The sequence below is a fragment of the Agelaius tricolor genome, unplaced genomic scaffold (genome assembly GCF_023055355.1).
Source record: "Agelaius tricolor isolate 1412-34295 unplaced genomic scaffold, bAgeTri1.0.p SCAF_6, whole genome shotgun sequence".
Taxonomy (NCBI): domain Eukaryota; kingdom Metazoa; phylum Chordata; class Aves; order Passeriformes; family Icteridae; genus Agelaius; species Agelaius tricolor.
The window spans coordinates 27,808,717-27,829,660 of record NW_027269266.1 but is presented as its reverse complement, the minus strand read 5'-3'; the positions used below and the strand labels follow the sequence as shown (position 1 = coordinate 27,829,660).

Here is a 20,944-nt window from a genome sequence, read left to right as displayed (position 1 = left end):
ATACCCTATTGATTATTGGCTGGTTTCATGATCGCTTATTTATAAGCCCAAAAGAGACAAGAGAAGTCAGAACTAAAATAAACGCTGCAGATGAACACCATAAGAGTATACATTTCATAAAGACTTATACAAAAAGGAGACTTTCCAGTCCCAAATATCTGCTACCTCTGAACTCAGCAGCAGCATCAGTGAGAAACACCTTGGCCAGGACCATGCTTTCATTATTTTCTCAACTCTTTGGCAGTAACAGCATTCTTACCACTTCTATTACCATTACTGCCACAACCACAAGAGGAAAACACTTGGGAGGGCAGGACAGGTGAGAGAAGCAAGGCTTTCAGATCAAAGGAATCTCTCAGCAAAATGAGAAGGGAGGTACTTGCTAATAGGTCTTTGGCAAGCTGTGCGAACCCTGCCTACCAGAAAACCTCAAGAGGTACCTGGAAAGGGTCCCAGACATAGAATTCAGCATTCCTTCAGCACTTCAGTAAGATGCTACTTTCTATTGCAGCATCCAGAAGACAGAGGAAAAAGAGATACAGTGGGGGGCAGAAATAGTCTCTAGAATCACTTATCAGTCAGAAAAATGTGGTCATATCACACAGCAGAGGAATAACACCGAGGGAGGCCAGAGCAGCTGTTTATCAGAATCATCTTCACCTACTTAACCCAAAGTACTCTTGCTAGAGCTATGTGACATAAAACAAGGGCTGCCTATGCCATCATGTTTTACAAGACTGTTTTTATAACACTATGGAAGTAGCATAATTTTCTTAAGCAGAGGTGCTGATACTATGTATAACATTCAGTAAATGGATGTGAGGCACATAGAGACCCTACAAGGGTCTACTAATGTACATGCCTAGATGCAAACACAAATTAGTCCAGCCTGCAAGTATCAATAAATGCTTTTGAAATGGAAATTCTTTTTTGCACTCAAGGCTATGCTTTTCTCATGTACTTTTCACCACAAGCAAATCTGCAAGAATCTTAATAAATAAATGGTCAACTTAATCCTGCTCTTTTAATCCTTTCCTCTAAATACATATTTTTGGGGGGGCTTAAAGAGGCATTAAGCCAAGCTGAGATACCTAAAAAAGCCTCTTTCAATTTCTTTGGAAAACCTGGGCATCATTGCTAAAATACTTATGATCGTTAGATAACCCAAAGTACACAGGATGGATATGGGGGTTTTAAGAATTCTGCTAGTATTCAGACAGTCTTTTAATTAATTAGGTCTAAAATAATAATCCAAGTTAAGAACACTAACTCATTCCTATTCACTTGTCAGCTATAGCTTTTAAGGAATGTTTTTACAGATATGACTTCAAGTTATACAAGCCTTCCCTTTTGTAATAGTTACTTTCATGTGAAAGGTGCAGATACTGTGCAGTAGTATCAGGATGTTAGTCAATATCTGGATTCACTTTCTCACACAGATGGAGAAGAATTAGATTGCTTTATAGCCAATTGTTTTTATATTATAAAAATGCGTATGCATTTTGAAAGAAGACATCTTTCTACATTTTTCCAGAATAACCAGCTTGAAGAAAGCATTTCAACAAACTAAAGCCAAAAGACATCTAATGAAAGCAGTAAGAATGCTCCAAGTTAAATCACTCCATTACTTTGACACTGTGCTGCTGTAAATAGCTTCTAGAAAATCTGGTTAAAATGAAGTCCAAATCTCAAGCAGTCAGATGAAAATTAAAATGCATCTCTACAAAACAACAAAAAATCTTTGAGTGGTGAAAACTTTTTTGCAAGAGGAAGTAGTGAAGTTCAATGACAAAACCCACCAAGAATAGGTATAAATAACTTTTTTAAGTGCTCTAGTTTGGCGTGTCAGAATAGTATGGCATTTCTTGGATACTCAAATGAGTCAGACTTTCTCTGAGAGGCAACACTCTTTACCTTCCAAAAACAAAGTCAGACTCATTGTGTTTTACTATCCCCTTTCAGAATCAGGTTTGGAAAGCAAAATCACACCTCTGATTGGGAATTTCAAGGTTTTCGTGGCTGGATGGGTTTGTTTAACCACAATCCCAAAGAGACAATGTATTTTTAATACAATAGAAAAACTTTAATCATTCCATACAATCCACTGATCTATCTTCTGACTACTAAAACAAATTCACATTATGAGACATTAGAGTTTTGGAAGTGGTAATATTTTCAGTATTTTTGCATTGGTGCACGTTTACACTCCAGTATAATCTACCATATTTATGAAACCAGATCCACCCAAAACTAAGCACTACAAAAACAATTAGGAAGAAAGTTAAAATTGAAGCAGCAATATGGTATTATTTTAAGCTTCATTAACCCTCTCCATATGACAACTCCTTGGATTTATTACTGTAATGCACAAAACACAGAACCTGTGTAGACCAGGAAAATTAACTGCTCCTAAAGGCAGCCATGAGATCATCACTGTCCTCTTGACACACATTGGGAATGGTTGGAGAGAAACTGAGGGCAACAGAACAGCAACTGGGAGAAGAAAAGCACTGTGTACATTTTATTGGACTTCAGCAGGCCTGAAGGCTCTTAAGGTGTTTCAGCACACGAGTGGGCTCATACCCTGGCTCTCCAGGTCTGTGTTTGAGCCAGACACAGCTGCTGGGTAGGCACAGCAGCAGCTCCCAGAGCAGCTCCAGGAGAAGGTGCTGACCCTGAATGCTGAAAATTCAGCTACACCTGAAGAGAAGCAGTTCTATAGCAAGTTCTTGACATCCCTCTGCTTTTAGTTTCTGCTCTTCCCCTTCAAAACCTCAAGATAATTCCTTCTTCAGAAGCACTCAGCTCATGAAAGTCTGAAAGTGCTTTGATGGGTATGTGTTTCAACTTTTTGCCTCCTCTGCAGGAATAAGGAGGGATCTCTCTAGTAAAGGGCGACTGACTGTATGAGAATCTACTTCTGTCTGCCTCCAGATTTCCTTTCCACCTTGCTCAGGTGCTGTATTCCTTGGCAGAGGGCCTTAATACTCTTCCCCTTTTCTTCCTGTAGATTTGTCTTTCAGGCTACAGCAACTGCCTACCCTGACTGCAGCAGCAACTGAGTGAAGAATGAATGAAGAAAAGGTGCAGTGCAGATCTGCAATTCAGTATGGTTAGAAACAAATGGGACACTGTGCACCTTGGGTGTTTAGATGTCTGCTGTTTCAGCTGATGCACCACTTCCTTCACAGGCAGCAAGAGGGACCACGCTCCCCTTCAGCTCAGACAACACTTTCTACATGGGTAACATACCATTCTAACTTGAATTCTTTGTTTTCAGAAAACAAACTACTGGAAAGCAATTTTTTTGTTGCTGTTTTTCTTTCTTGTTTTTTTTTTACATGTCATTCAATCTCTCATGAAATCAAGACTGTTATCTGGATGACACAGAAATATACACTGCTGAGTTATTACAACAATGACTTTACACCATCTAAAAAAAAATAGCTGTACAACAACTTTCCAGACATCAAGTTTCTTATATCAGAGATGACAGACATTGATTGTGCAAATACCAAACCTCATTCATTGTCAAGGGAAAAAAGTTTCAAGTTAATCAGCTGCAGATTACATTCTCCTGGTTTTCTTCATTCATTGTTCTCATAATGACAATATTCATTAACATTGTTTTTATTCTCAACAAAATTCTAAAGCTACCAGAAAACCAAAACAATCAGGAAAGGGGAGGGGTGAAGACTACAGTAGTCATTAACATACACTTTTGTGCACTATAGAAAATAACATCTCTAGCTTCTATTTTTACCTTAACAAGAAAGTGGGAGACAAAAAAATTTACTAGAGTACATCCTAAAACCTAAGTAAATCATACCCAACCATCCACCGTAAATTTTTATCATTTTAATGAGAATCCATGTGAATTTCTGTAATCAATGAATACAGCAGAAAATACCTCTAGGGTTTTTTTTACAGCAGATAACCCAGTAGTGCTATAAAACTCATTGTACAGAGTTTACCATAACAATTAACAAAGTCTTAACCAGCAGTTCAACTCTGCCCAGCTACTGAATGCACCCATCTACTTTAAGATAGAGATTCTTAGAAGAAAAGTAGTAGAAATTAAATATGAAAACTACACATTTCTTACAGGACTTGTGTTTTATTTTGAGTACATGTAGAATAACTATTATGGAGAAATACCAAACTATGGAGAATCAGTATTTTTAAGTAGATGGTGCAGAGAGAAGATTTAGTCCTTTATAAACTCATCAAATAAATGCACTAGGGTTTGCACGGGGATCCTTTTGGTTCCTGTATCTGTAAGTCAGCCAAACTCCCAGAATCTGAAAATAAAAACCAAAGATATTATTAAGCAGAGAGTTTCCATCCCATCTTCTAGTTTTACAAAATTTGTTTTAAACACAAAATCATGACAAAGAATTTTCAGTGTAGGATACAAGTTTAGGATATTTTACTGTTGCTAAAATTGTACAACCACACTCCATCTTTCTTAATTAGAAAAAAGAATGCACGCTCTCTCTCTAAGAAAAATCATACCCTAGCAACAGAGAGAAAAACAAAACAAAAACCACAAAACTATGAACAACAAAAGCCAAACTCATATTCACAATGCAATAAAAAATTTCCCATTGTTTTTATAACAAAAGTTAAATTATTCTTCTCCCCTTCCCAAATGATAAATACTCATAAAGCTGCTTTGAATATAAGGACAAAAAAATCCTCCGAACCGTTTCATTTTACCATTACCACTTAACTATAAAGCTATTCTTGCGCATTTTCAAATCTTTTCATTCCCCCCAGCACCTTCACATTTTTAGCTGAGATGGCTGAGATCTGTGTGATTCCATTTAAGTTGCTGTATGTGTCCTCTTGCTGTCTTATTTACAAACCTTCTCAAAAGTGCACTAAGCAGCAGGAAGAGCATTTTCACATGCTCTTCTCTGGGATTAGGAAAGGCCTACTCTGAGGATTTTTATGCTCCAATCAATAAAGCAAGTTATGCATCATCATGGTACTAAAGCAAAGAGCCAAAATACCTTCTTAATTTTAACCTACTGTTTAAAATACAGTTCACTCTTGTGCAACTCCATCTTTGCACTACAGGTGGCACAAAAAAAAATCCTCAAAGACCTTATGTGTGCTAGAGTGGGGAGTAGGTGGGAAGGAAAGGGAACAAGGTAAAGCAACAGCTCTCTTTTAATACTGCTGGAGAATGGTAGACTTGAACAGCTAAGTTTCTGAAAAGCTTAAACTTTATAGCACCACATTTTAATGCTGACGTTTGTTTTCTAAATAAAAAAGCTGCAAGAAAAGCCTTCCTTCTGACAGACACGGGTCTGTCATCAAGGTCATAGCTTTGAGAAATTTGGCCTAATTAATTATCTGATTCCTGAGACTGCAGTGAAGTTTCCCGTAATAAACCCCCTAAAAATGTGTTTCACAAAGCAAAGCTTTAAAAGTGGGGAAAAAGCACTCAATTTTCCAACCACCCACTCACCTCTGTGAAGCTGAAGAAGAGTCCTATCCCACCAACAAATCTCAGCACCATTCCAGCATATTCTTCCATTATTGGTGCACATGGTTTACAGTGGAGATTTCTAAGACAATCCTGCAACAGATACAGAGAATTGCTTTCCATTTGCTGATAACACTTTGTTGTTTGAAAGCATCTAGTTTGCTCTAGCTGAGACTGCTACCCATGGACAAAACTACAGAAGTTTTAAAAGACTCCAAAAGCTCAAGTGTATAAATAAATGACAATGGAGTACAAACTTTGCAGGGTACCCTGCAACTGTTTTACCAGTCAGTTAAGAGCTTAGTGTCACTGTAACAACTACATTACACACCTGTTAAAATGCTGCTTGCTGTAACTGTGGAAACATTTTTGAACAAACCCTGTGTGAATAAGTTATGTTTTTTCCCACTTGAAAAACTTACAGCGGCGCAGGTTTCATTCGGATAAAAAACTCTGAATCCACAACAATTCAGATTTCTCTCAATATCTGTTCTTGCGCTGTTGGTGTTACTCCATCCCACCTCTAGAAGTTCACTCTAGAAGCCATAAGCAAATACATATTACATTAATTTTTAAACTGTTTTACATTGCAAGCCAAAATACAAAATCTAGTTGATAATGTTTTAACTAAAGCCTTCAGATCTTGATGCTTAACAGGAGAATATAAATATCTTACAAACAACTGGAGTGTCCAAAGAGGCTGTGTAGCTAAAGAAAGAACAGCACCTAACAGCAGCATATTCATGGGTAATTCCTTTCCTTCCTTTGTTTTTGCTAAACCCAACAAGATCACTAGTAAAGGGAAATGTGACTAACCTAGCTGGGACTGCCCAGGCTATACACAAAAAGCACCCTCACATGCAGAAACCTATTCTTTAGTCACTGTGCCCTTACCCACCTCTTATGCACTCAGAACTGGTCTCCATACCACATGGAAGACTCTTTTACTTTCACATGTAACTGCCTAATGTAATTATGACCTTTCCAGTCACACATGAACAATTCAACCATGATTAATGTATATTTCAGATAAGATTTCATCAGTTTATCTGAAATTGCTGAACACGAGATATAATCAAGATATCATGCTGCTACACCTGTGAAAATAAACCTAGAAAGGAAGCCTAAAAACAAATTAAATTTAAAAAAAAGTAATTTTAGGACCCAAATGTATTCTTTTCTAGCTACCAGAGCCAAACATTGACCAAGGTCGACTCTTTAATAACTAGGACAATGCTGATTTTCTTAAAATATGCTCTCCCCATTTTATGGAGGACTACATTGAAATACATGTGCCTTTGTATATATATATTTATAGTGTTATGCTATAGATTAACTGAGAAGGCAGGAAACTTTTCTTACCTGCTGTTCGTCATTTAGTGCCAAACAGGCACAGGAGACAGAAAACTGGACAATAAAGACTAGCAGAAGAATAATCATGTACTGGAAACAATCAATAGTTAAGGATACACTCTCCAATTAATTTTGCTTTTACAACATATGTACCTAATGGTATTCCTTATTTCACCGGGTAACAGTTAAGTCCTCTAAAACAAAAGAACTGTGGAAGCAAATTCTGATTGGATGTGGAAAAGATGACCTAAATAATGTTCCCAAAACCCAATCATCATGTATTATCTCTTTTGGCTACTACTATACATTGGTGGTATTTCCTTATTAGGTATTTCTTGCCTAGCAAGAGAACATGAGCAGGGAGGTCAATAAAAGGAGCTTGAGAGCAAGATCTCCAGCCATCTGCTCCAGCTTTAGGGACTCATGTAATTTCATTATACTTCACTTAAATAAAGTAGTAGAGAAGATATTTTTTGGGGTATTGCATATTCAGGTTGCTTTTTTTCAATGACAAAGTCCTGTAATTAATTACCAAAAAAAACTTTAGTGTAGATTAAAAATAAAAAAAGATAAGAGTTGCTCTTGGAACACAGCCTCACACACTTTTGGACTACTGCATCTGAAGATGGTATAAAACAAAAAGAATAAACTTTGATACAAAAGATCATGTTTTGAAAGCTGGGGAGTACTTTCAAAATGTGGCTGCTGTGTTCAGAGGCAGATACTTCACACAATTTAGCTGTTTGTAAAGTGGAGGTCAGTTCTTATTCACAGACCACAAAAGTTAAACATTAATAGTTCACCTACTTTAGCCCCATGTAGGGTTGAGCACACAGCAAGAGGCACCTGTGACACAGTGAGCTACCATAAAAAGCTCTCAAAGAATTAAGAGTCTTATTTATAAAAAGAGATGTGAATACTTCTATCTTCAAAGCACAGACAATGGAAGGGAAAAAAGGAAACTGAAACGAAGTTAAATGGGAAGTAAGTCTAATTTAGACTGCACTTGACCAAAGCAAGATTGTGAATTTCTGTTCTGTTTCTGAAGCCCCTCCCCCAGCAGTCTCAGCTGACACAGGAGGTTGTTTACACAGCTCGAACCACACTGCAATCAATGCAGTGCATCAGAAGGATACAAAGAATAGCAATACTTGATGATGTTTCACTGCACCGATCAATCCAACTAAGGCAATAAAGAAGAGGAAGACTCCTACTGCGATTACCACTCCAACAACTCTGAAACTAGAGATGAGGCCAAAGCCAATTCCCCATGCTGCAATTCCAATCAGCAGCAGGCTCACCAGCTGGAGGAAGAGAAAACACAAAGTTAGACTGCATATTAAAACAGGCTCCCACACACAGGTAATTTTTTTGCATTTAAGTTGTTTTTAAAAAGGTACAATTTCTCTTTCTAGTGTAAAGAGAAGAAACACAACCCTAAACAAACCAATCCTCCACATAATTGTGTAAGTAATTTCAGTTCCAGATGTTTTAAGGCATACATATTCTTCCACACTGTCAATGTGGAACTGTTACAACTCAAATCACCTCTAAGTCAAGCCATGTTGTACTATCAGTGACTGACTAGAGACACTAAACTGTAGATCATAACATAACTGACAAATAAGCTAAAAAATCATCAGCTTTAATTCAGAGTGGAGTAAGAACCAAAATTTCGGATGTTTTGTTAAACTGTGGCAGTATATTTAAAGAAAATAGAATATACAGATATACAGCTCTGAATGTGTAAAAAAGGGCACTTTGCCAAAACTTACTCTAATCAGCTGTATTAATTCATTAAAGAAGTTTCTACATACTTGATAATGTAACACAATTGTTAACATGGTCACAAAAAAGACATTTCAGATCTGAATTGCAAGGACTTTATACAGTACTAAAACAATAAAGGTATCCTGTCTCCTTGGCATATTTTTTCAAGAAAATAGCTCTACTATTAAGTGAATCCTATTTTAATACCCAAAACACTTATGCTGTTTCCTTCCTTTTAAACATGGTATTCAGGGAAGGCAGGCAGGAATCTGTCCCAGTTACTTCACAGAGATTTATTGTTTATATGGGCAGGAAGCTCCAGCCTTTCCTGTTTCCACACCAAAAAAATACAACCCCAAGAAAAAAGAAATTCCAACATGAAAAGCTGCAGAGAAATCTGTAATGAAGTCCAGCAGGAGGGAAGCAGCAGACAAAGCCAATCCAGATGCCCAAGGCACAAGATGCCCAAGACTCTCTAGTTTGAAACAGACCTAAGTCTAACATTGCTTATTACATTTTCTGTTAAATGATGCCAATGTGCAAGTTTTAACTTTCCAAAACTCTGATCTCACAAAAAAAAAATACTCGGCTTTATAGCTATTTTAAAATAATCCAAACCAACAATATAAAACATTAGGCACTTAGTCTAGTTCAACTACTTGGCTTTGCTCAACAACAGGTATAGAGCAAGCACTTGCTCACCATTTCCATTCAAACAAGGCACATTCTCATGAAGCACATTTTACTGCTTACCCAGAGGCAGGAAGAATTTAAAAAAAAAAAAAAAGGTAATTGGTAATTTCCAACTTATCACTTTAGTATACTTACCCTACATCTGGGAATTCTTGTTAGTATTAATGCCAAATACATCTGTATATGATTTTCCATTTAAGTACATTTTAGAGAACTACCTATGTAATGGGCTTTTGAAACATGGAAATCTAAGATAACATCAAGAAAGCTACTAAAACAACTGGAGATGCTCATCAAGATCTAAACACAGCAGATTTTTTTTTTTGTCTTCACACAGGAATACATCTCAAAAAACTTTTTACCAAAAGCCAGTAATCCACACAACAAATTCAAGAGTTTGCAAGAACAAAAGCAGGATATTTGTTATACCTACACTTCTCTCTTAACACATAAAGATACAAAAACCAATATAAAATTCAAAGGAATTGTTCAGTACTAGCAGAGTTTAGGATGATTTCACATTTGTCTTTGTTTCTCTTAAATAAAAGGCCTTAAATAAAATTACCACATTTATTTAGAACAAAAACAACAGGCCAAAGTGTCATGAATTAAAATTGCAGAGAGGACTGAAGAAAAAATAAAATAAAACACCTTGGCTCTTACACAGACAAATTTTCTGAATCCATGCTGCACAAGGCTATAAACTTCCCAATACCAGTAAAAAATTAGCCTAGCTAATCAGTTTATTGCAAGCCCTACCTTTTCTGATCTATGCCCACTCATTTTATTTCACTGTCTCATCCCACTGGAAAGATTTATTTTTCCATGTAAGTACCAGAAGCAAGTAACTAAAGAAACAGCCCGATTCCAATCAGAAAGTGCTTTCTGACATCCCATGCTCTGCACCAGCTTCTAAATACTGAACTCACATTTCCACTACATAGGTCTTTAAAAAAAAAAAATCTCACAAGCAATGACAAAGCTCAATTTATTTCACAAAGAAGAGCAGATGAAACTTTGTTCCGAATAGTTTTCACCAATACTTTTCTGTCTGAGGGCAAATCTTTCACCAATCTGCCTCCAGGATACCAAAATATGTGTTTGCTCAGCTCTTTGCTCATTTTATAAGAGGTCCAAAAGCATTAGATGAAATTAGTTAGTTCTTAAAATACTGAAATCAAAACAGGAGACAAAATCTGTGAGTCTAAGACCTCCTGGACAAACACAGTCTGTGAAGTGCAGGGTACCAGTTGCTTCTTGATGCCATTAGTGAGCTCATCTTGCATTAATCTGATGATACATGCATAAAATTAGCTACATGACACCAGAACTGTCCTGACACCCTGGTACAAAAAGCTTTTCTGGTAGAAACAGCCACATTTTGAGTCTAGAAAAGGTCTGGTTTTCAATAAAATGGGGGCAAAAAGCCTCTCTGGATTTTAAACCCAGTATTGAACAATTCAAGTTTTAGAGCTATCAATCTCATTTTAAACTGTTACCTCCATAATACCAAGGTTCCATTTTCCTTGACAAAGTTAGGAATTGTCCAATTCCTTAAAACATCTGGAAATTCAGTGTGATCACAGATCCATGCTACTGGGCTCTGGCTGACAAACTATAGGAAAATGCTGTATCCAATCAGGCAGATCCATGATGTGGATCCAAGTCATTACTGGCCACCCCTTTCTTGTCACTTGAAATTGTGGAAAATTGACTTTTTCAAAACTGGAGACTACAGTTTTACTAATCACTCCAGAAACTGATTTAGTGTTAAGTTTCTGTCTCCTCCACATGATTACTGAAAGATGAAATTATGGTTGTTCCTTCATATTCAGGTTTGGCATAGACTATCTGAATGAGAGGAATAACTTTCTCTTATGTAGTTTTTTAGTGTCATAATGCAAAAAATTGAAGTAAAAGAACACTACTACAAAAAGGAAAAATAGCTGTTTTGAAAATAGTTTTTTAAGTCTGTAAAACAATGCAAGGTTCACAGTGTTATGTACTGTTTAGCCACTAGAAATAACCACTCAATAGTGCTTATTCCAGTGTTTTGAGATGAAATGATTTAAATGCAATATATCTAAAATTGAAGCTGCTATGGCTTTATTATTACAGTGTACTTGAAACAAAATTAGTGACCCTAACCACTTCAAATGACTAACATGTACATTCTAAACATACAAGCTTTATCTACATGCAAAAAGGCCAAGTATTTCTGTTCAATGAAGGAAGAAAGACTCTCTATTGAGCTTCTGAATGCCACATTTTATTTAACTGAGACCACATTTCATGGCAGCAGAAGCTTCCCAAAGTAAACAGTGCCATCCTTGGAAGACTGAATTATCTGTGAAAGTTCATTTTACCTATATGAATTTACTTAGACAAAGCTAGCTTTGGTTAGTAACACTTCAAATATCTGCTTGATGTATTTACCAGAAATATCTGAAATCACAGACCAGTTTTTAGTGATTAGGGCTAATTCAGTTTCCCACAGGAAGGCTGGAGAAATTGGCTTGTTAAGACTGAACAGCCACAGGCCAGACTGCTGAACTTGAAGAGCAGTAATTGATGGCCTAGCATCCTTCTGGGCAGCAGGTAAGCACCACCACAAAGGCTGGAGCCAATATCACACAGTATTTTCATCAACAACCTGAATATAACACAAAATGAATTATCCAAAAACATGTGGATGACACTAAACAAGGAGGGGTGGTTGACTCTCCAAAAAGAGATTTAGCTCAGATATACCTTGATAAACTTGAGGAATAAGCCAACCTCAGGAACCTTGCAAAATGAAAAATTGTGCTCTGGGTGCTTCAGTGGAGCCTGGGATTGGACCAGTTGAACAACAGCCTTAATGAGACAGATCTGGAGATCAGATTGTTTGTCAGGTTGAACACAAGATGAGACAGATCTGGAGATCAGACTGTTTGTCAGGTTGAACACAAGATGAGACAGATCTGGAGATCAGACTGTTTGTCAGGTTGAACACAAGATGAGACAGATCTGGAGATCAGATTGTTTGTCAGGTTGAACACAAGATGAGACAGATCTGGAGATCAGATTGTTTGTCAGGTTGAACACAAGATGAGACAGATCTGGAGATCAGATTGTTTGTCAGGTTGAACACAAGATGAGACAGATCTGGAGATCAGATTGTTTGTCAGGTTGAACACAAGATGAGACAGATCTGGAGATCAGACTGTTTGTCAGGTTGAACACAAGGCAGGAGTCAGCTCTCGCTGCAAACAGGGAAACCAAGAAGAGTGCAATCCAAGGAAACATAATGCTGGAGAGACTGAAGCTCAAATACTGTGTTCTATTTCAAGTCTCCCGGGTGGAAAAGGAATTTGAGAACCTGGCAGGAGTCAGTAAAATGGCATGGAGCCTTGATAATGAGAGGTGTGAGAAAAGGGGATGGAGCTGGGTTTCTTTAGTATGACAAAGAGGTTGCCTGGGGTAATCACATACTAACTAAAGCTGAAGGCACATCATACAAACATGGAAGCAAACTCTTCTGGGTATCATAAGTAACAGCTTGGGAGGTTCAGTGGACATTAGAAAACACACCTGAAAGGTGGTTTGGGGATGGTCTTTGTTCTCAGGGGTGTCCAAGACTCCTCCACAGGCTAAGTCACAGATAGCAAGCTACTGCTACTCATAATCCTGATCAGGGGCCTGGACTGATGAGCCCCAAAAATGCCTTCCAACCAACACTGCCACACACCACAGCCAGCACTTTGACCACACCACTCTTTCCAAACCAAAAATCAAAGTTTTAACAGATAGATAAGAGGTGGATTTAGCACTGACCAAGGACTATCTTCACCAGTTCAAACCCTAGCTATCTTACTTAAAGGCACACACACAAATATAGGCTTAGCAAAATTTAATATATAAACTGGTAATTTTGAAATTAAGTAAATGCTTTACCAGAACAAACCTTTAGGTAGCACAAATTCTAGGTGAAGATCAGTGGTTTTCCCTATGAGATTAGAGTATTTCTACTTTGGAGTAAAACAAATGGGAAAAAAAATTCAAGCATATTGTCAGTAGACAAAACATTATTCCAATGTCAGTATCTGTATAGGGAAAATTTCAGGGAAGACTGAAGTTCAAGATCAGTGGAAGAGATCAGACTCCAGTTTAGGCAACTTCCCTTTTTTTAATACACATACATACACACATTTGAACTTCAGAGCAGTTCCAAATATAACAGTTTCCCTAACAAATCCCCAAATTTACTCTGTTCTTTAAATCCAAGTTCTCCTGTGCACACAGCTGCTCATTTCCCTCCTTTCTGTACTGGACAAAACATATTTCTTTCCACAAGTGCTCCTGCTGTACTTATGTGCAATTTTATAGTCCATGTTACAAAAAAGAAACAAAGATACTGACAAACTATTTCTCTATACAATGCCATGAGAAACAATTCAAATGCTAAAACCACTTCCTCCTTCCTACAACAGCAAGCCACCAGCAAATCTGCTGTCTTGACTAACTGGCAACTTTTTGGTATTTCAACTAGCTTGGACTGCTGGCTAGGAAGGAAGTCATATGCAGAAGCTGGTATTCCCCCTGCTTCCTTACCACCTCAGTACTAACAGGAGTTGGTAACAACCACATTTCAGAATTTAAATTTTACAGACTCACCATTCCTAGGTAAAGAGATTATATATCATTTATTCTCGTATCAGCAAGGGAAATATTTACAGAATAGCTGTCAAAGTGAAAATATGGAACAGGAACTAAAACCAAAGAGATTACACAAATTATGAAATACATCCTCCCTAACCTCTCTCCCCACATATAAGTTCATATTTTGCTACTTTAAAGGGTTCTTTAAAATTTAAATGTCAAATGACATATCCACTTAAGCTAGAGGTTTTCACTACTCTCCTCTTCCACTTGGACAACCATTTCTGCACAGCCATAGAGAATCTAGGAGAAAATTGGAAGATTGATTCCTGGCACTTAATTTAAAAATACCACGTTAAAACAACAGGCAGTGCATAGTGGTGCAACCATAACCTTTAGCAAGTTAAAATGAAGCTAAAGTGGTTTCTATCACTGCTGTAAGCTACTCAACCTGTAAGCAACTTTATTTCCTTACAGTACTACTTCAGCTTTACTGAGAGCAAAAGAAAGCTCTGGGTACCACCAAAGAATTTCTAACAGAAAGCAAAATCTTCCACCTTTATGAGACTTACTTAAATGAAGAGTGATCAGCAGTCTGATTGCTGAACAGCCTTGAGACACGTCGTGTGGAACAAGCAATTTATGTGAAAGGCAGCATTCCTGGCTCCTATCACAAAAGCTTGTTCTTTCAGTTTCAGGCCTTGTAAAGAGTTATTCACTTCATTGGTCATGTAACAAACTATTTACACACTAAAATGTCAGTTAGATTTAACCCCTGCTTAATACCCTCTGGTCTTTGGAAATGGAAGCATTGTTCCTGTGCAGCAGGAACAATTATGTTCTAAAATGTTTACTTTTACTTGTGTGTTTGTTCATTGTTTAAGGGGTTACAAAATGTTTTCATAAAGCCTGGTGAGCCCACAGATCCTTCTTCCACACATCCTATCTCCTTCAACACAAAAACAGGAGTACAAAACCCCACAACTAATGATATAAGCTACAAGGCTTCTGCAGGACACTCAAAGGGATTCTCAATAATTGTGCTGGTTTTAAAGAGCCCACCTGCACCACCAGGATGGCTGAAAAGACCAGCAGTATCAAAACAGACTGTGTTCCATATACCCTCCTGCTCTGTGCCCTGTCATTCTCCTCTTTCCCTAAGGACAGGCTGCCTTCTTAGCTCCACATCCCACTGCACACTCTGCATAAGACAATGAAAACCCAAAACTCTCTCCTGGCTGGTGTACGGACCCAGCATACGTCTAGATTCTGCCCCACCATCAGAGACTGCTGTCACTTTGGCTATAAACTGACACACAGCATAGCCAAAGGCCTTTCCAAGCCCTGGAAAAACATCTTTAAATATCTGTCTGTACTTCTGCTGTGTTCTTGTGTGTTCTCAAGCGTGAGCACAGAAACCTTCCCAAAATGCCAATGAAAACAGAAAGGCCACAAGACTGACATGACCAACATTAGCTTCCTTGACCAATACCTGGGAGCTTCTGTACCAGTTTTATTTACATGTCAAGACTAGACAGCCCAGCTTATACTGCCATCTTCAAAATGTTCTTGAGAACAACAGAAATGGCCCCAAGGCAACCTGTCCCATTTGCTGAGCATCCAAGCGTGGCAATGAGGGAGACCAGCACAGAACAGGCAGGTGCTGGGGCAAACTCTGGATGCCACACACCTAAATGCTGACCAGAGCCTGTCAGACAGGGCAAGCAGCAGGTATTTTATCTTATTTATCTTACAACTGAAAACAAACTTAGGACAAACCAAAATGGAGCTGCACTCAGAGACTGCAGGTTCACTAATCAATGTGAAAGAAATTGCCACTTGAGGCAAGAACTGTGCTTCTCTAACTCCTGTCTGCTGGTCCCTGGCTCTGTGTAGCCACTATGCCAGTCAGGAAATATCAGAGAACACAAAGACACGTTCCCTTTCCTAAGGAAAATCCAGATGTTCACCCTGCCTCGGACACTAAGTTTCCCTATGCAGCAAAAAGATGAAGCAGACAGATTTGCATGGAAGATGATCCTGATTTCTCTGCATCAGGAACTCTGAAAGCAAGACAAACATTATTATAAAATACCTTAGTAATTAAAAACCCTCTTAAAATCTTCAAAGCCAGGTTGGATGAGGCTTTGAACAACCTGGTCTAGTGGTAGGGGTCCCTGTCCATGCCAGACGGGTTGGATTATCAAGATTTTGAAAGTCCCTTCCAAGCTAAATCATCCTATGATACCAAGCACACACTGTCCAAGTCTGAGAATTTCTATACTTATCTTTGCATATTTCCATAATACAGGGAAACCAAGTTTGATAAAGAGGGCAGAATGTCCAAATGTAACTTCAATAATTAAAGCACCCAGAGAACAAGAGACAGTGATAGAAAAAACAAAACAAACAAGCCCAAAAACTCTTTCAAACACAATGCTTTGAAAATGGATGCAAAAACCACTTAATAGACAATAAAAAAAGAGGTTCAGAGAATGACATAATATAAAAAGTGAATTATTTTGATATGGTACTTTCTAGTGTTACAAGTAAACGTGGATGCCTTTATAGAATAAGCTTTGTGCTACTAAAAAAATACACACTTCTAATGGAAAAGATACTGTATGGTTTAATTGAAATCAAATGGCTGTTCTAAGTGTAAGAAAACATAAAGCCTGCTCATCAAAATGTGAGATGTTTACATACTGACAAGAAACATTTCATGTTTCCTGCTGCAGCAATAATTAAGTAGCTGCTTGGGTGACAAAACCAGCACACACCACCCAAATGAACTGTAAGTACTGTTTTTTTATTTGAATATTTAATCTTGTGGCTCACCTACCACTTCAGCCTTTCACCACTAGTTAGGAACTTCCCCTTCCTCTCCGAAAATCAGATACGAACAAAGATATTGACTGTTTGTACTTCAACACAAACATTGAAGACTTCCTTAGAGGCTTAAGTTTTAAGCTACAAAGACAGCCCTGAACTTGGATTAATTTTGTGAACAGGCACTTTAAACAGTTTGTATAGATCTGCCATTTGATGGGAAATGTAAATATGACTGACTAAATAAAAACTAAATAGGCCAGATACCCAAAATTAGTATTTTAAAGGTTCTTGTATTCAGTTCTTCCATGTAAGGCTTTATTCTGACAATATACATCATCATGTACTCAGAGTCAATAGTCTCAATTATTTTTTCTACTCTTCCTCTACCCATAAGGAACCATACTGAAGTCAGCAAGACTCAGCATAGATGCCAGAATTACTCATATAAAATAGATTGAAAAATAGAATCAGGGCCTAAGGACCCTAACTTAGTCAGGAGAAGAACCAAAAGTCATCAGCAGAGTAACATCTGAAAAGAAGATTAAGTGAGCAGTTAGGTTAGTGGGTTTCTGGTTTCTTGCCTTAAACCAGTAACTGATTTATTACTGCCAGGACATATATTTTTCTTGGTGTACTACTACAAAAAATAAAAAAAGGCAGTACTAAAAAAAATTAAAAGTAAGTTAAGCTCCAATATAATATTTTATTTAGAGTGTTTTAATGAAAGGCAGAATGTAAATTGAAACCTCCAATAAACAGTTTTCAAGGTTAATTCATGTCATACAGACACATCAGTGCTAGCTACAAAAACATCCAAGAAGTGTCACCTCTCCCTTCTTACCACCACTACTCCTTTCTCACCATTTATTAGTGAATCAACACTATTTAAAAGAGACAAACATTATGTTATTGCTCTGATTGTCTTCTGTATTTTTTTTCCAGCTGGGAAGAAATAAGTCCATCATTCAAAGGGTTGCTGCTTCAACCCTTTATTTCAGGTTTCTGTCTAACCAAGGAACAGAGAAGCCCACACACTTTACAACTCTACCAGGCCAAGTAAGCACTTTAACTGTTATTTCCACAACTAGGAATTTAAAAGCATTAAGTCTTGTAACTTGTTTTATTAATAAACAATACTAGCAATAATAATTGGACATTCTTGTAACCATCATTTAAAGACATCATTCCTTCCCTTCAGGAAAAACAGATGTTTTGTACAGGTCAAGTGACAGAAGAGAGAGTGACACCCACAAAGTAAAGTCTACTCAACCAGACATCAGAGCAGAGATTAAAGTGGTAAATACACTGTACAGGTACCACAGACAGAACTACAGAAGTCCAAAAGTTCAACCCACCCTTGCTAAGGCCAGATATGCCCAAAACACCTACCAGACTCATTACACCTGGTTAATATATGGCTATATGACTGTAGAATTAATGATGCAGTCATTAGAAAAAAAAACACCTGCTGTCCACATGACATTACAGTATTACTTGTGCATCCATCTGAGAATGATCCAGATTTCTCTCACTCTTCTGTCACTCAAGGAATAATAGCAGCAATAACAAAACAAGTGTTGCATTAACTGAAAAGCAAAATTGGGATGGGATAATGCACCCATAACCCACCTGCTGGCACAGGAAAATCTCATGAAAAGTTGACCACAATGATAGTCTGGGGACCCTTTCAACCTCAGCTATTTTATGACTCTAACTTAGCTCCATTGTGACACTCTACATTCATTAAACTTACCTTCAACTACAGGTATCTAACATCTATCTGCTCCCCTCTGTTCTGGCTGGGTGTAGCCCAACAACAGGAGCCATCACAGAGATCCAAGCTAACTTTCACACTGGGTAGGCTGGGCTGCCTAAGCACGTTCCAGACTTTTTCAGAGACATATTTCACTCCTCAAGCTCCTCCAAGGATGGAGACCAAGTAACAATGCAGCCTCTCCTACATAAAGGTTTCTCTTTTGCTCTTTGCTGAGGAAAGGGGGGGTTGGGTCATCTGATACACCCAAGAACATCAACCAGCTCTGGATTCAGCAGAGGTGCTTCCACATTCCTTCATGCTCCATCAGGTCCAGTTACTGCCAGGTACTGTTTGTTCTGATGAACAGTGCGGACCTGCTTGTTCTCCAGTCTTGTTTTCAGCCCAGGTCGGGCATTGCTTTCGGAAAAGCACAGATACAACAGCCAAAAGCACTGGCTGACCCCAATTTCAGTCTGCTGAAAGTCACTCCCAAGCACAGTTGTTAAACTTGAAACATTAGAGGACATTCTACCTCTCCAGAGGTGCTGTGAGAGGAAGCCATTACCCTTACTCCCGTTTCTTGTTATTTCTAAGCCCTTTAGAAATAGATATCGAGAAAAAAAATTCCTGTAGCTACACCACAATTGGAGATTTTTTTCTTCTCTGTTGAAAACAGGCCCTCCAACACTCTGGAACAGAACCAGGCACCTGCCTGCAGCTCCCCAGCAAAGTCATTTATTTCAGTTTAACATCCTACTTTTTTCCCCCTCCTCACGTATCTTCCCACCGCCGCAGGCAGCCCGACTTGGTAACTGCCTGGTTTATCCCAGGAACGCCGCGGGTGCTGGGGGCCTCGTCACTGACCCAACTGCACTCCTTCGGGCGCGGATGCTCGGCTGAGGAACAAAACAAACCCTGCCCTGCTTCACGCCTGGACTGGTGCACCGCCCTTTGCGGACGGACAAAAAGGGCACCGGCGAGCCGGGCCCCGGGGCCGCTCCCTGCAGGAGACAATCCAGCCGCCGCCGCCGCCGCCGCCCCGGGCGGGCAGCGCTCCCGGGCCTCGCTGGATTTTGATCCCCAGCAGCCACGTCCGCGCGGTGACAAAGCCCGGCCTAACCGCTGTCACCTCCTCACCCCTCCCTCCCCATCCTCCCGAGCCGGAAGCCGCGACCGCCCAGCGGCCGCAGCGCGGACCCCCCCGGCCCCCGCGGCCACATCCCGCCGGCAGAAGCGCAGCGAGCCCCGCCACACCACCTCCCCTCCTCAGCCCAGCCCAGCCCATCCCAGCCGGCGGCGGGAGCAGCGGGACGAGGCAGAGCCCGCGGCGGCGGGCGGGCCCCGAGCGCGGCGGGCACGCACCGTGTAGAGCAGGTTGAGGGCGCACAGGCAGTTCTTGGAGCAGGCGAAGCCCCCGCACGCCATCGCTCCGCCGCCTCCGCCGCCCCGCGCGGCCGCCGCTCCGCCAGGAGGCCGCGGCCCCGCCCCCGGCCGCGCGGGTGCGGCCGCAGCAGGTGAGCGGCGCCCGCTGATTGGCCGCCGTGGGGCGCAAAGGTAAATGTATGCAAATGAGGGCTGTGACGTCGGCGCCGTCACCCGCTATCCGGCGGCTCGCGCCGCGCGGGCGGGGCTCGTTGCGCCGTCTCCGGTCCCCGTTCCCGTGACGACACCAGCCCCGGTCCCCTGTTCTCGTAGCCCGGTGATGTCACTACACAAGTCCCGCTCCCCTGTCCCTGTTCCCCGTTGCTGTGACGACAGCAGCCCCGGTCCCCGTTCCCCGTTTCCCGTTGCTGTGACGACAGCAGCCCGGGCCTGGCCCCCGCCCGCCGGAGCCGCCGCCGTTCTGTTCCCTGCACGAGCGGCGGCGCCTCGCCGGTGACGGCGGACCCCTGTAATCCATGGCCTGTGTGATCCCAAGGGAAATATCCAGGGATTTACTTGTACAGACCTTGAAAGTGTTCGGAGTGCTGGTAGTTCTGCCAGTGCTTCATAGAATCATCAAGGCTGGAAAGGGCCAACAAGTCCAACTGTCAAGTCAACGCTGCTGCTGTCATCTTATTTCTTTTTTTAACATATTTTATTTATCTATTTATTTATTTTTACTAAGTCATCTTTCTACTGCACCTCCTTACATACTTGTGTATTTCCTTAGTTTGAGGGTTAAATATTTTCAATTACAATCATTCTATTTTACAAAACCTTCCACCTGTACTGATAATTTCCTGCTATTCAGTAGCTAGTTTTTATTAAATGTTCGTACTTGGCTTCAGTGGTGTCCTGGTTCACTCCAACCATCCAAAATCCTGTCTTCACAGTCCTTGTGGGCAGCAGCCTGCTGAGTGATGCTTTATAATAAATACAACAGATCTAATATCTGCCAGCTCTTCTAGTGTGGACATGTGTTG

At 39.9% G+C, this 20,944-nt stretch overlaps 1 protein-coding gene across 1 annotated transcript; it reads right to left on the bottom strand.

Annotated features, from left to right (window-relative positions):
* Positions 1-2,059: 2,059 nt before the first annotated feature.
* TSPAN13 (tetraspanin 13) lies at positions 2,060-20,258 on the bottom strand. The gene is made up of 6 exons (XM_071429123.1): positions 19,902-20,258; positions 7,984-8,151; positions 6,857-6,937; positions 5,917-6,030; positions 5,477-5,587; positions 2,060-4,301 (listed from the first exon to the last, which is right to left on the bottom strand). Exons 1-6 carry the CDS (start codon positions 19,962-19,964, stop codon positions 4,227-4,229), a joined length of 612 nt encoding a protein of 203 aa, XP_071285224.1. The 5' UTR covers positions 19,965-20,258; the 3' UTR covers positions 2,060-4,226.
* Between the last annotated feature and the right edge of the window lie 686 nt (positions 20,259-20,944).